The 13,694-nt window shown below is 46.2% G+C and overlaps 1 protein-coding gene across 5 annotated transcripts in view; it reads left to right on the plus strand.

The window, feature by feature from the left end:
- The first annotated feature begins 9,207 nt into the window (after positions 1-9,207).
- The window catches only part of LTBP1 (latent transforming growth factor beta binding protein 1), a 456,565-nt gene continuing 452,078 nt past the window's right edge, over positions 9,208-13,694 (plus strand). For all 5 annotated transcript variants that reach the window (XM_027554980.1, XM_027554982.1, XM_027554981.1 and 2 more), the window contains exons 1-2: positions 9,208-9,770; positions 10,835-10,905. In XM_027554980.1, coding sequence (XP_027410781.1) covers positions 9,304-9,770; positions 10,835-10,905 — 538 coding nt within the window. In that variant the 5' untranslated portion in view covers positions 9,208-9,303. The remainder of the gene's footprint in view (positions 9,771-10,834; positions 10,906-13,694) is intronic.

Genomic DNA, 13,694 nt, shown 5'->3' on the forward strand with positions numbered 1-13,694 from the left:
GGTGGTCTAAATAGGAAGGAAATGCAAAAAAGAGGGGATTTATGTATATACATATAGCTGATTCACTTTGCTGTACAGCAGAAAATAACACAACATTGTAAAGTAACTATACACCAATTAAAAAAAAAAAAAAGAACTGAGTCCAGGTTGTTTGACTCCAAAGTCTGTGTTTTTGACCATACATTCTATTCCTTCTTGGCAAGCAAATATCCAGGATTATGTACTTACATCCTACAGATGCTGTTCTAAGTGCTCATAGGTTTTCTGCCAGTGATTTTCTAGCAATCAGCTGCAAGAGGACTGTAGGAAAAGATTCCATCTATCTGCTTATCCCTTCCCTTCTGAAGAAAATGTACCCAGTTTTCAGAGAGAATCCTTGCATATATTCAGACATATTAGATCCCTTAGCAAAAATGTCTAAAATTCATTCTCCATTATTAGTTAATTAGAAAACAACTGGGGGAATTCCCTGGTTGTTCAGTGGTTAGGGCTTTGTGCTTTCACTGCCGAGGATCAGAGTTTGATCCATGGTCAGGGAACTAAGACCCTGCAATTGCATGGCATGACCAAAACACACACACACACACACACACACACACACACACACACACACACAATTGGCTCTCAAAAATGGTTACTGAATGAATAAATGAGTCAGTGAATCAATCTCCAGACCCTTGACAACTTAAGAGATCTTGAGCAAGGTTTTTTCTTAGGATGACCCCAATGTTCATCGCAGCACTGTTTATAATAGCCAGGACATGGAAGCAACCTAGATGTCCATCAGCAGATGAATGGATAAGAAAGCTATGGTACATATACACAATGGAGTATTACTCAGCCGTTAAAAAGAAAACATTTGAATCAGTTCTAATGAGGTGGATGAAACTGGAGCCTATTATACAGAGTGAAGTAAGCCAGAAGGAAAAACACCAATACAGTATACTAATGCATATATATGGAATTTAGAAAGATGGTAACAATAACCCTGTGTACGAGACAGCAAAAGAGACACTGATGTATAGAACAGTCTTATGGACTCTGTGGGAGAGGGAGAGGGTGGGAAGATTTGGAAGAATGGCATTGAAACATGTAAAATGTCATGTATGAAACGAGATGCCAGTCCAGGTTCGATGCACGATACTGGATGCTTGGGGCTAGTGCACTGGGACGACCCAGAGGGATGGTATGGGGAGGGAGGAGGGTTCAGGATGGGGAACACATGTATACCTGTGGCAGATTCATTTTGATATTTGGCAGAACTAATACAATTACGTAAAGTTTTAAAATAAAATAAAATTTAAAAAAAAAGAAAAAAGAAAAAAAAAGATAGTTGGAGATTTCTTACTGGGGACTGCTCACAGCATTTAAGTGTAGTCAGTCACTCAACAAACACTGTGCCTTCACTTAAGTGAACATTTGCTATGATGTGCACACTGTGTTAGGTGCTGGGAACACGGCACACCAGGTGTGTACCCTCAGCACAGGCTTCCAGGGATGATGGAGGCACGGAAGTAAGCGTTGGTGCAGGTAGCTTCATGGGGGTGGGGAAGAAAAGCTTCATAGGGGCCGGCTGGCTACTTGTGTGTTGGGAAGAAACCATGGGGGAAAATATAAAGCCAGAAGGTGCTTTTCTAAGTGAAATGTAAGTGTAACAAGCAGGTTGTGGATTGAAATGGGTTAAGTGGAAAGTTCTGGGGCAGCTGGCAGATGTAACCTGATCCCTCTCAGCAGTAGCTTGGGCTTTAAAACCGGGAAACCTGGAGGAATCACAGACACTGGGCTGGTTTTACTGGTCTCCCCACACTGTACAGAAAGCCAGGCCTCTCCTTGCACAGCTGGTTTCCTTGGTGGTGTGAGTCACTTCTGTTATGTTGCTCCGTTCATCCATATTATGTAGGTTTTTACTAGCTGCCTTCTCAGAGTATGTCCTGGCCTCCCATAACAGAGTAAGTTGAGAGAGCAACAAAACAGAGAGGTTATAAAAGCCTTGACTGTTTTAATGGTATTACTGGGAATGTAACAGTTTTCAAACAGAAATAAGACAAAATTCTTTCTACAGAACGTTTCAAGCCATCAATTCAGAGGTATAAAACTTTTTTTCCCTACCATGGCTTGATTCAACTTAATTTAGATTTGGGGGAAAATTTGGGCAAACCCCATTGCTCAGCAGAACCCTGCCTTTAATGAGCTAAAGAAAAGTCACTTTGTCACTGGTCATTGTAACCAAACCTCAACTGTTATTAACCAGGATTTGCCTTAGTTCTGGTTTATCTTAATAAGACCAAGAAGAAAAAAAGGCTTTGGCTTCAAAAGGTGCTCTATGTCTCCCGCAAAGCATGTGTTCTGTGCTTAATGCCTGAGACGGATGATAAATGCTCTAAGAGGAAGTGAGGGTAAACTAAAGTTCTGTTGTTGTTTAGTCGCTAAGTCATGTCCGAGTCTTTGTGACCCCTTGGCGCTTTAGGATGGTTCAATGACCTTCATGGAACTAAAGGATCTTGAATTCTATTTTGAAGGAGGAGGAGGATGAGCTGAAGAGATGACAGGCTGTCAGGAAAATGATGTGAGGGGTGGTTAGAGGCAGGAATGTGGATATCCTTTCTTTGCAGACTAGTGGCTAGCTGCCTTTTTTTTTCTTTCAAAGAGAAAGAAGAAAAATGGGTAGATAAACGTAGTTGGACCAGAGGTTCATTTGGGGGAGTAACCCAAGATGAGGTTAAAAAAAGGAGAAGGAGGCAATCTTTAAAGGGTCCTGGGTCTTAGAAGACCAGACAGGCTGGCTAAGAATTGATCTGTAGAAATGGTACAATAACTTCCCTTGTTTTCTTCTTTTTGTCTAGGCTGCTTTATTCACTGTATGATATTTTAATCAATTTGTTGGGTGGCAGAGAGAATATTTTGGAAGAAAAATAATTAGGATCAAGTATTAAACTCAGGCAGGGCTTCCCAGGTAGTACTAGTGGTAAAGAACCCATCTGCCAATGCAGGAGACGTAAGAGACACAGATTTGATCCCTGGATCAGGCAGATCCCCTGGAGAAGGGCATGGCAACTCACTCCAGTATTCTTGCCTGGAGAATCCCATGGACAGAGGAGCCTGGCAGGCTGCAGTACGTAGGGTTGCAAAGAGTGGGACAAACTTAAGCAACTTAGAACATACACACACACATTTAACTCAAGCATCATCATGCACTTACGCCATTGGGTGAAAATCCTAATATAGACAAGAGAACGACTAGTGTTCTGAAATTTACATAAAGAAGAAATTACAGCAGCTCTACAACCTGGGAAGCATAGAAATTGACACAAAACAGGAGGTTCCTCTTAAAATTGGGTCATGATTTCTAACAAAGCTGTATTTGAGGGCAGAGAGTGTTACTCTGCTCGCCTACCTGGCACTAAACCAACCTTGCAGGTGTCTGGGCATCTTTGAAGTTAGATTTAAGCAGGGAATTTAAGTAAACTTTCATGGACTAATGGAAGGCCAAAGAGATATAATTGAGATATCGAAGTGAAATGTAATTTCTTGGGGGCTATGTTGTGATCAAAAGGCAAGTGTTTCATAGAGGTGAGGTGCATGTCAGTTCAGTGTGCATCCAATTATTTTCCAAGACGCAAACTCTTTGAGAGTAAGAACACATTTCCTATGTGCCCTCTTGAATGTTGTCCAGCTGATTGACCCAGTGAAGTTTGGAAGTGAATGAAAAGTGTAAATAAAATTGTATTGATAACTACTTGATTATTACATGGTTTCATATTTAATGTCCAAAAATTTGAATAAATGGGTATGAAAAACCTCGATGAGAGTAAATTAACGAACAGATTTTGGTTCCCTGTAGACAGGCATTTCATTGCCTTTGGCAGCCACCACTGTGTGATACTTACCCTTGATTATACTCAAGGTAAGTAAGAAAGGACCAAACCAATCAGAAAGGGAAATTTAGTGTACCCAAAATTTACTTTTGGTGAATTTTCCTTTTGTGGATTGGCTCTTCAAAATTTGTAGAGTGGTAACCGATACCCTTTACCCTTTTCCTTTTATGGGTCTCATTTCCCACAGTCCTTTATTCAATACTCACCTTACACGTAATTATACCTCATTAGACTCCACGTGAATGGGGTGTATCTTGCTATGGCTGAGCACTCAGGGTCAGCACAAAGACACTCGCTGGCCTAGGGGCAACTTTGGGTTGCAGTCCAACCAGGCTTTATTTAAACTTCTCCACCTGAAATGGAAGTTTGTTTTGATTTTGCTGTAATTGTTATGTAGGCTATCTGAGGGCTGTAAGGTTTAGGGCCCTAAATGTTTGTTGACAACTAAGGATGCTTAGATTTCAAACCTGAAGCATTAAAGGGAGGGAAAGCCTGGGGTAAACTTTGGTTCCACTTGTTGCTTAGTCCCAGGAGCACCTCATTCTTCTCTGCAAATGGGCCCCGTCTCCAACTTGCTGTCACATCTCGGGAGAAACATGGATACGTTCAGTGGATGAGTCTCTGCTTTAATTCCTCATCGGAAAAGCTGTGTGATTTTTCATGGATGCTGAGTTAAACGTGGAGGAAGTCCCACATTTCTAATCTCCTTCACCTCTGCTTTTTTTTTGATGCAATGGTTGGAAGAACGAGGGAGAGGACCATGAGAGTAAATGAAGCATCTCCTTGCAGGTATCTGCAGCTGCAGCTGTGGTCTTTGGCCTCCGGCTTGTGTGAGAGAACACGAGACTTCCTGTGCCTCCCGCTTTGCATGTGGTGTGTGGCAGCCAGCCAGCCTCCATTCTAGCACCTTCTAAGGGCACAGGCTTAAATCTTGCCCAAACCTGGACAAGCTGATGTTCAGGTCAGAACCGGCTGAGGTTCAGAAATGGCAGGATCCTGTGAGCAACCTAAGAAGATTAGCTCACAGATGCTGGGTATAATGCTTCTCACCCGATAGTTCCTTTTTCCTTTCCCCCTCCTCCTGCCTGTTTTCCCCCACTTCTCATTCATTGATTTCTCCTTCATTTTGCCCAATCTGCCCTCTTCTTCTCTTCCTTCCACCCACCTCTTCTTTTCCCTCCTTCCACTGCATCCCCTCTTTTTGTCTTCACACTTCCTCTCTTGTTTTCCCTTTCTTTTCCATTCCTCAATCTCTCTCTCTTGCTTTCACTCTCCTTTTCTCTTTCTTTTACCTACAATTCACCGAATTCTTGTTTATCTCTTTCCCTTCTCCCTTCTCTTTCTAAGAATTTCTTGATGAAATTAGAAGAGAACTAAGAGAGGTTCCATGAAATCCTTGGCTGGAGGAAAACATGAGTGGAAGAAGTTCTGATCATAGGCAGCCGTTCAGTTGATTTGTAGCTGACCTTAAATATAGGAAAAGATTTCAATTACAAAACTCATAAAACGTAAGGATGAGGGAAACTGGCTGCATTTTTGAATTTGACTAATGGTTTCAAAGTGCTTTAAAAGTTTGGCATTTGCCAGCCTTCTTTTCTTCCCCTAATCCTCAAACCCATGAGTTTTTATGCGAAACATAATCCTCTTTTCTGATTCATTTACACTTAGCTCATCTGAGTATTGTTTTGTAAAAACCATCTGAAGTCCAAGAAGTTTTATGAGATCTTTAAAGACTTGTTTTTTCAACCAGGAAGTTGTGTACTGCCAATATAAATGAACCTTAAAACCTAGGGGGCTTGGCATTAAACAGGGTCTAGACTTGGCAAAGGCTGGTCCCCCAGCCTGACAGAAACTGGGCTTTCACTTTCAGAGTAACAGTGAGTCCAGTGTTTTAGATGAGTGACCATCTCATACGATAGTACATAGGCTGCACAACACATTTTTCAAGGGTTATCTTGCTAGTTATGTAGATAGCAAGAGACTGATGTGGAAAAACTGAGACTTTGCTAGAGTTTCTCGACTAGATTGCTTGCTTCTGTGTACGCATGCATGTATGCTCAGTGGTGGTCAACTCTATGCGACCCCATGGACTGTAGCCCACTAGGCTCCTCTGTCCATGGGATTGCCTAGGCAAGAATACTAGAGTGAGTTACCATTTCCTTCTCCAGGGGATCTTCCTGACTCGGATCGAATCCACATCTCTTGTGTATCCTGTATTGGCAGGCAGATTCTTTATCATTGCGCCACCATATTACCACATTAATGGTTGTATATAAGTAAACACACATGTATACAAATGTATATGGATCATTTATGGATGAGATTAACATTTACATTAGAGATTCTTCCTGTGCTTATGTTTCAGAGAAGATCTAATTGTGATGTATCCAAATATGTCATAAGGCAGGTTGTAATCAGACTGAAGATTGGGGTGAAATACTCACCTCTGTGGATCAAGAGAAAGGAAGATTGCTTTTTAAACATTTTTCTGCAGAATCACAGAGCATGGTTAACGCCCTTGTTCTCGTCAAATGTGAGGACCTTGGGTGGACCCCCAGGCCCTCTGGAAACAGGCTCGTAGGTGAAATGGCTTGCTCAAGTTCCTGTGGAAAGTGAAACAGCCAGGCCGCTCGAGCCCAGCCCTCCGGTTCCATGTCCAAGCTCTGCCCTCTGCAGGCAGCTGCCTCTCATTGACCAAAATGGGCTTTGATGTGTGCTGTCCATCTGGGTCCTGGAGTGAGTCACAAGAACAGCTCACCCACCACCACAGACTAAAGTCTGGTCCTTTGGTGATGCTGCCCATCACTATTTCCTGAGCTTTCACCTGTCTGACATGCATTCTTTGTAGTCTAGACTCTTCAGAATGGAGCTGGTGCTCTAGACATCCCCTCCCTCATCCATTTCAACTGCTGCCTACCTGAGAGATTATAGAGATTATAAAATCTCTATAAACTGGTTTGAATTGCAGGTAGAAAACGTTTTCCGTACATGTTGCAGATTCTCCGTGAGATGACAACAAATTATGGGTTGTACTGTGACCCTGGTGGTGATTTAGTTGCTAAGTCGTGTCTGACTCTTGCGACCCCGTGGACTGTAGCCTGCCAGGCTCCTCTGTCCATGGGATTCTCTAGGCAAGAATACTGGAGTGGGTTGCCATTTCTTTCTCCAGGGGATCTTCCTGACCCAGGAATCAAACCTGGGTCTCCTGCATTGTAGGCAGATTCTTTACCATCTGAGCCACCAGGGAAACCCACTGTTGTATTGGCCTCTCACAAAGCAAATCCTGCCTTGTGAGGGTTCTGTGATTGTTTCAAACTGTTGCTTCACTGAGTTCTTTATCTTTTTAAAAAGGTTTTATTTACATTTTTTCTCTTGAATAGGATAGGAAGCTTTTCCAGAATAGAAAGGCTGTGCTTCTGATATGTTGTGTCTGCAAAGGGTCAGCCTCTCTGCTTGCCTCCAGAGTAGCACTTGGGAGATATTTATTAGCCTGTGCCATGTCCTTTCTCCAGGATCCCAGGCTGGAGACAGTTTCTTCACCCATCCTCCTTCCTCAATCTTCTCAGCTGGTTCCCTTTGGCCTGACTCAGAGACTGACCTCGAGTGACCTCACTCATCTTGTCCACAGGGACCCCGGATGTTCTTAGAGCCACAGACTCTTAGGGCTGGAAGGAAGTTTGAATCCAACTTCTCTGTGTTGTAGAGGAGCAAGCTGAGGTGCGGAGAGGAGAGGTGAGCTGCCTGTGGTCTTTTGGCTACTTAGCAGCAGTGTTAGGACTGAACTGAGGTCTCTCCCTCCAGCCAGATGCTGTTGATTCTGTGACTGTGGCTCTCAGAGGGTGTTCTCACATGAAACTGGGGCTCAGGCAGATGGACTGAAGCTCTCTCCTGCCAAATCAAATATCGGAGGTCTTTCCCCAGTCTACAGAAAAAATAGATTAAGGGATTAAGTTTCAACTTTCTTTTCCCTTTATTCTTTTTAAACCATTGTCACCTGCTACCAACTGTCCACGAGCCAATGAGATTTTCTATTGCATTCATGTAATTAAAGCATGAATTGTGCTGGAGAAACTGTTTTAAATTCAAATGCTAGAAGTAAATATGTTATTATTTCATGGTTTTCCCCCAAAAGCACCCTGACCCCAGATCCTCTGTCCCCTGGGACATTCTGCATCTCTCTTAACGTGATTTTGGTTTATCTCCAGTGAGTGATCCTTTCTTTTTCAATAGGGCCCCAGGGAACTCATCTTTTTTTTTTTTTTTGATATTATTTCTTTTAAAAAAATTTATTTATTTTAATTGGAAGCTAATTGCTTTACAATATTGTAGTGGTTTTTGCCATACATTGACATGAATCAGCCATGGGTGTACATGTGTTCCTCATCCTGAACCCCCCTCCCACCTCCCTCCCCATTCCATTGATCTGACTTTAAAAAGATACTAATAACGGCTTGGCATTATTATGGATTCTAAGCCGTGTGCTCCCATCATAAAGGCCTTTTCACCAAGGGTAGAGCTGCTTCCCGGATTGATTCCTGTTGCAGTTTTCCCCGTCTATACAGGCGCCCCCTGGTGCCCACCCTGGTATATGCCAAGCGAGGAGTAGGGTACCAGAAGCTACAGACCCGCGGAGTTTACAAACCTAAGGAACCATCTAAGCACTTTGCAATGGACATTCAGCGCACCCCGAGCAGTCCTTTCGGGGGCCCGATCTGGTATTTTAATCCAATACCCGCAGCAAGTACCCGAGCAAACCACGTCAGAAAATGACTGGAGATGTTGTGCAGACAGTATGAAGTGAGTTTTTTGGGGCTTCTAGAAGGAAAGGACCAGCCAGTGACTTTGCCGTGTCCTTTGTCCTTTCCACGGGAGACGGGATCCTCTGCCTTTGCCGACCCACAGGCACAATCTCTGTGGATGTGGAGGGTGGCGGCGCGTTTTCGGGCTCATCTCACGCTTTCCCCAATTAGGATTTACTGCCTGACGTCACGTCTGCCAGATTGGCTGTTCAGATCTGACACTCGGTTCCACGGCGAGAGAAACTTTTTAAAGACTTTGCAGCCGGGGCTGCCGCTGAGCGTCCCGCGCGCTCACACCGCCCTCGCCCACTCTCGCCGGGTCCCGGGCGGGCACCCCCTGAGCCCGCGGCTGGGCGAGCCGACCCTCACCTTGCGCGGCCCGCGCCCCTCCCCTCCCGACCCCGCGCTCCCCACCCCCACCCCGCCCCCTCCTCCCCGCCGCTTTCGGCTGGGGTCTGGGGCTGCTCAGCCGCCCGCGGAACTTCCTCTCTTGCAACCGAGTTTTCCTCCTCCCCGCCTTTCCCGGGCTCCCGGCCGTCCTCCGGGGGATCCTGAGCGCGCGTGAGCGGCCGCACCGAGCAAGCGGCACGGCCGGGGGCGGGGGCCAGGGGCGCCGGCTGGGGCCCGCGATGGCCGGGGCCTGGCTCAGGTGGGGGCTCCTGCTGTGGGCAGGGCTGCTGGCCTCATCGGCGCACGGCCGGGTGCGGAGGATCACGTACGTGGTGCGCCCGGGCCCCGGCCTGGCGGCGGGCGCCTTGCCCCTGGGCGGGCCCCCGCGCCCGCGGACCTTCAACGTCGCGCTCAACGCCAGGTACAGCCGCAGCTCGGCCGGCGCCGGGGCCCCCTCGGAGCGGACTCGGCGCACCAGCCCGCCCGGCGGCGCGGCCCTACAGGGGCTCCGGCCGCCACCGCCACCGCCGGAGCTGGCGCGTCCCGGGGGCCCCGGCGGGCCGCTCCACCCCAAGCCCGGCGGTCACCCGGCGGCCGCCCCGTTCGCCAAACAGGGCAGGCAAGCGATGCGCTCCAAGGTGCCGCAGGAGACCCAGAGCGGCGGGGGCTCGAGGCTGCAGGTTCACCAGAAGCAGCAGCTGCAGGGGTAAGCCCACACGCCCCCTCCCTCCTTGCTCGCGCGCGCTGCCCGCGCGGGGACACGCGGGGTCCGGCCCCTCGGAGCCCCGCGGTGACCGGGGGTATCGTCCGCCGTGAGTCTGCTGTCTCCTCCCCGCCCGCCTCTGCCTTCCTTCCCGGGAGTGCGGCGGGAAGAGCGGAGTGCGGGGAAGCAGGGGAACTCGGAGCATAAAAAGTCCGATCACATTGTTACTGAGCTGCGGGTAAACACAAAAGGCATTTCTGCCTGGGGCGTAACCTACTGTGCGCGAACCAAACTACTCCTAGAAGATGGGCGTAAACATGAAGTCACTACAGCTTAATCCCCCATCATCAATTAAACTTCCCTTTGCAACTTAGTTTAATTTTTTTTGTGCGTGTGAGCTAGTGGGGAAAAAAAAAAAAAGTTTGGAGGAGGGCTGCCTGTAAAGATCCAGCCTCTGTTCTGTAACCTAGAATTTTCAGCATCCTAGTAATTGTGGGCTTGGCTTCCCTGCACCTGTGGGGTCTGCTTTCCCGGGACGGGGATGTCTTAGCATTGACAAGAATTTCAGTTCAATGGTTTCTGTTATTGGGCTTTCCTAAACATCCTCCCTGCCCCCCTCCCCATTAATCATAGGTTGAGGGTGTGGAGGGAAACTTGTTTTGCTTTTTTTTTTTTTTCCTTCAAGGGTGGTTCCAGGCCTTGTGATCTCACCTCTCTTTGGACGCCTCTCTCTGAAACTCAGATTCAATTTAAAATGTGGTCACAGATAATATACAAAATACAATTGGCTTTACTTTACTTTTGTAAGAAAACCGTTAGTTTGGACCTTGTTCTCCCGTCTAGTTCCAGGCTGTGCAGGATTTGATTCTCCCATCCCGCTCTGATCTCCTGTCCTTCCCCTTCTACCTGGGCAGCTTTGGGTTGGGCTTCCTGGGTACCTGTTAGGACTCTCTGGAAGCTAGAGGAAGGTGGAAGCAGGAGGCTGGGCTTGCAGGAGTCGGATGGAGGCTTGGGTTCTCTGCAAGAGTGTTGCTACTGCTGGACTCAGGGGTCTTGCTTTGTTTCAGGGTCAATGTCTGTGGTGGGCAGTGCTGTCATGGCTGGAGTAAGGCCCCTGGCTCCCAGAGGTGCACCAAACGTAAGTGTACATATTCCTAGCTACCCTGCACAGTAAGCCACGTGGGTCAGTCCACATGGGGGTGGGGATCACATAGAGGGCATCTGAAGAGGCTAATGCTGCCCTGAGGAAGTTGATACCTGCAGTGCAGTCCACCCAGTTACCTGCAGCCTCGTCACCACCTAGGAAGGGCTGGGCCAAAGTAATGACAGTATCAATACCAGTTCATTGGATACAACTGTGCCTTGCATCCAAGATTCCCCTGCATTCAACCTCTGTTACACCCATGGGGGGCTAGGAAGAAAATTCTCATTGGAGGTGTGCAGTATGGCAGAACCGGTACAATTAACTTAAACGTGGATATCGACCAATGAAAAACATTCTTTACGTTGATGGCAGGAAGGGAATGGTAAGTAGGAGGCCCTGCTCTGGAATCAGTAGTGTTAAAGCTTTCTGACAATGGCAATCAGAATCTGCCATCCTCGAGGTCGGTTCCCAGGAGGTAACCACTCTACTGTTTATCAGAACTGACAGGTGGGTTTTCCTGCAGGGCTTCTCAAACTAATACACATGCTTAGCAGTGTTTTGAAATGTATTAATGATGCATATAGATTTGAGAACATCAGAAACTATTTCCCCTCTGCATTGTGGAAGTTTCAATATAGTTCGAGAATCCTCTTGACAAGTTGATTCTGTCTGGTGCTAATTGGAAATAAAGAAATCTTATTTCCATTCAGAAAAAGTTAAGCATTCTTAGGTGTTCTCTGCACAGAGCTTGAACCATAAACATATGGATTAGAATCGTCCAAAATTTTAGTTGCTTACTAGTATTCAGTGTCATAAATCAAATTAAGCAATTTGTCTTGTATATGGTTTGGATTTCAAAATACTGGTGAATAAATTAAAAATTTTTTTTCTATTACAGTTATTCTGGTGAACTTGCTTGTTGAAAGGTGCCTTCAGTCCCTGAAAGAAATAGGATTCTGGCATAGTGACTTTAGTTTTGGAAAGAGCGATGTCCAGACAGGTTATGGTTTGGCTGTGATCAAGGAGTAGTGGCAGACATGAACTCACTAATCAGCCTCCTCATTATGGAACTCAAACGGCTAGATCAGAAATAGGGTTGTAGGCATTTTAGATTAACTCATAACCCTTCACTTCTTCTTAGATTACACTTGACAATAGTGCACCAGTATTTTCCTGAGTTTACAATTGCTTGGGTCAAATTACACATCCTCTCCTCCCTTCAGTAACTCCGGCTCAAAACCTGATATGATATGGTTTGCCTGTTACATGGAGACAGCCCATCCATGACAGCACTGCTGCTGTGTAAAGTGGGGTACTGCTGGTAAGGAGTGAAAATAGAGAGCATTCTTTTATAGGTCATGGGTGAGTGCTCCTTGATGCCTGTTAGAATATGTTAAGACTGTCAAAGAAGTTTCCTTGGTAAGCTATTCAACTGAGTGCCCTCTCTGAAAAGATAATAGTAATACCCCATTCTTAGGTTGTCTGGGGATTTGGTGATCCAAAGATGCTCTGGAAGGAGAGTATACTTGTATTGAGGAATCACTTTATGCTTCCTGCTTCTCCAGGTGACAGGGCAAGGGCATGAGTTGTGCCTAGGTTTAGCCAGAGTTGCCCTCTGATGACCCAGAAAAAGATAAGGCTGCAAAAGGCTACCAGTCAGAAGCTGCTGCTGCTGCTAAGCCACTTCAGTCGTGTCGGACTCTGTGCAACCCCATAGACAGCAGCCCACCAGGCTCCCCCGTCCCTGGGATTCTCCAGGCAAGAATACTGGAGTGGGTTGCCATTTTATTCTCCAATGCATGAAAGTGAAAAGTGAAAGTGAAGTCGCTCAGTCGTGTCTGACTCTTAGTGACCCCATGGACTGCAGCCTACAAGGCCCCTCCGTCCATGGAATTTTCTAGGCAAGAGTACTGGAGTGGGTTGCCATTGCCTTCTCCGACCAATCAGAAGAGTTAGGGTTGAATAGTTACCATCTGCAGCATTCCAGAGGATGTTACACCATGGTTTAGTCTCATAATACCTATTACAATGCTTGCGACTTTTGGTTCAAGTTATCCTTCCAGCTGCTAGAAGGTAGCCCTTGGACAGCACCAGGATTTAAGTAATCAGTGCAACATTAGCCTTCCAGTACTGCCCAATCTGACAAATTAATTCAGGGCCCAAGGCTGGAAGCTTAAATCACAACTCCTTTCAAGAATAATTGTGTTTTTAAAAATGATGCTGTGTTAGGTCAGTGCTCATTCCAAAGTACTATATCTGCTCAATGGTAAGTTTCAGTGGGGGCCTTGTGTTTGTCTGGCAGAGCCAGAGATGAGGGAGCCTTTTGCCTTCACATGGGAAAACCAGGGTTACCATTGATGCAGTGAAACTTGTGTCCGTGGCTGAACAGTGTGACACTGGGAAAGACCCCTGGCCTTGGATTCAGGAAACTTGAGTTTAAATCCTCAAGCCTTCACTAGCTGTGTGGCCTTGGGGAATTCATTTGACCTCTGTGACCCTTATATTTTCCTATTGTGAAATGACTGCTAAAGACTTGACTATTGGGACTTCCCAGGTGGTCCAGTGGTTAAGACGCCATGCTTTCCCTGCAGAGGCTGAGGTTTGATCCCTGGTCAGGAAACTAAAATCTCACAGGCAGTGAGGCCAAAGGAAAAAAAAAGTTGAATATTTTGCAGGATTGTTGCTCGTATGAAGGTGAAAGAGAATTATAGGTTTGAAAGCCTTGATTAAACCAGAAGGATTGTTAGAGTTTATTATTGAATCAAGCCAAGTAAACCTTGTCT

Source organism: Bos indicus x Bos taurus, chromosome 11 (genome assembly GCF_003369695.1).
Source record: "Bos indicus x Bos taurus breed Angus x Brahman F1 hybrid chromosome 11, Bos_hybrid_MaternalHap_v2.0, whole genome shotgun sequence".
In the NCBI taxonomy this organism is placed as follows: Eukaryota; Metazoa; Chordata; class Mammalia; order Artiodactyla; family Bovidae; genus Bos; species Bos indicus x Bos taurus.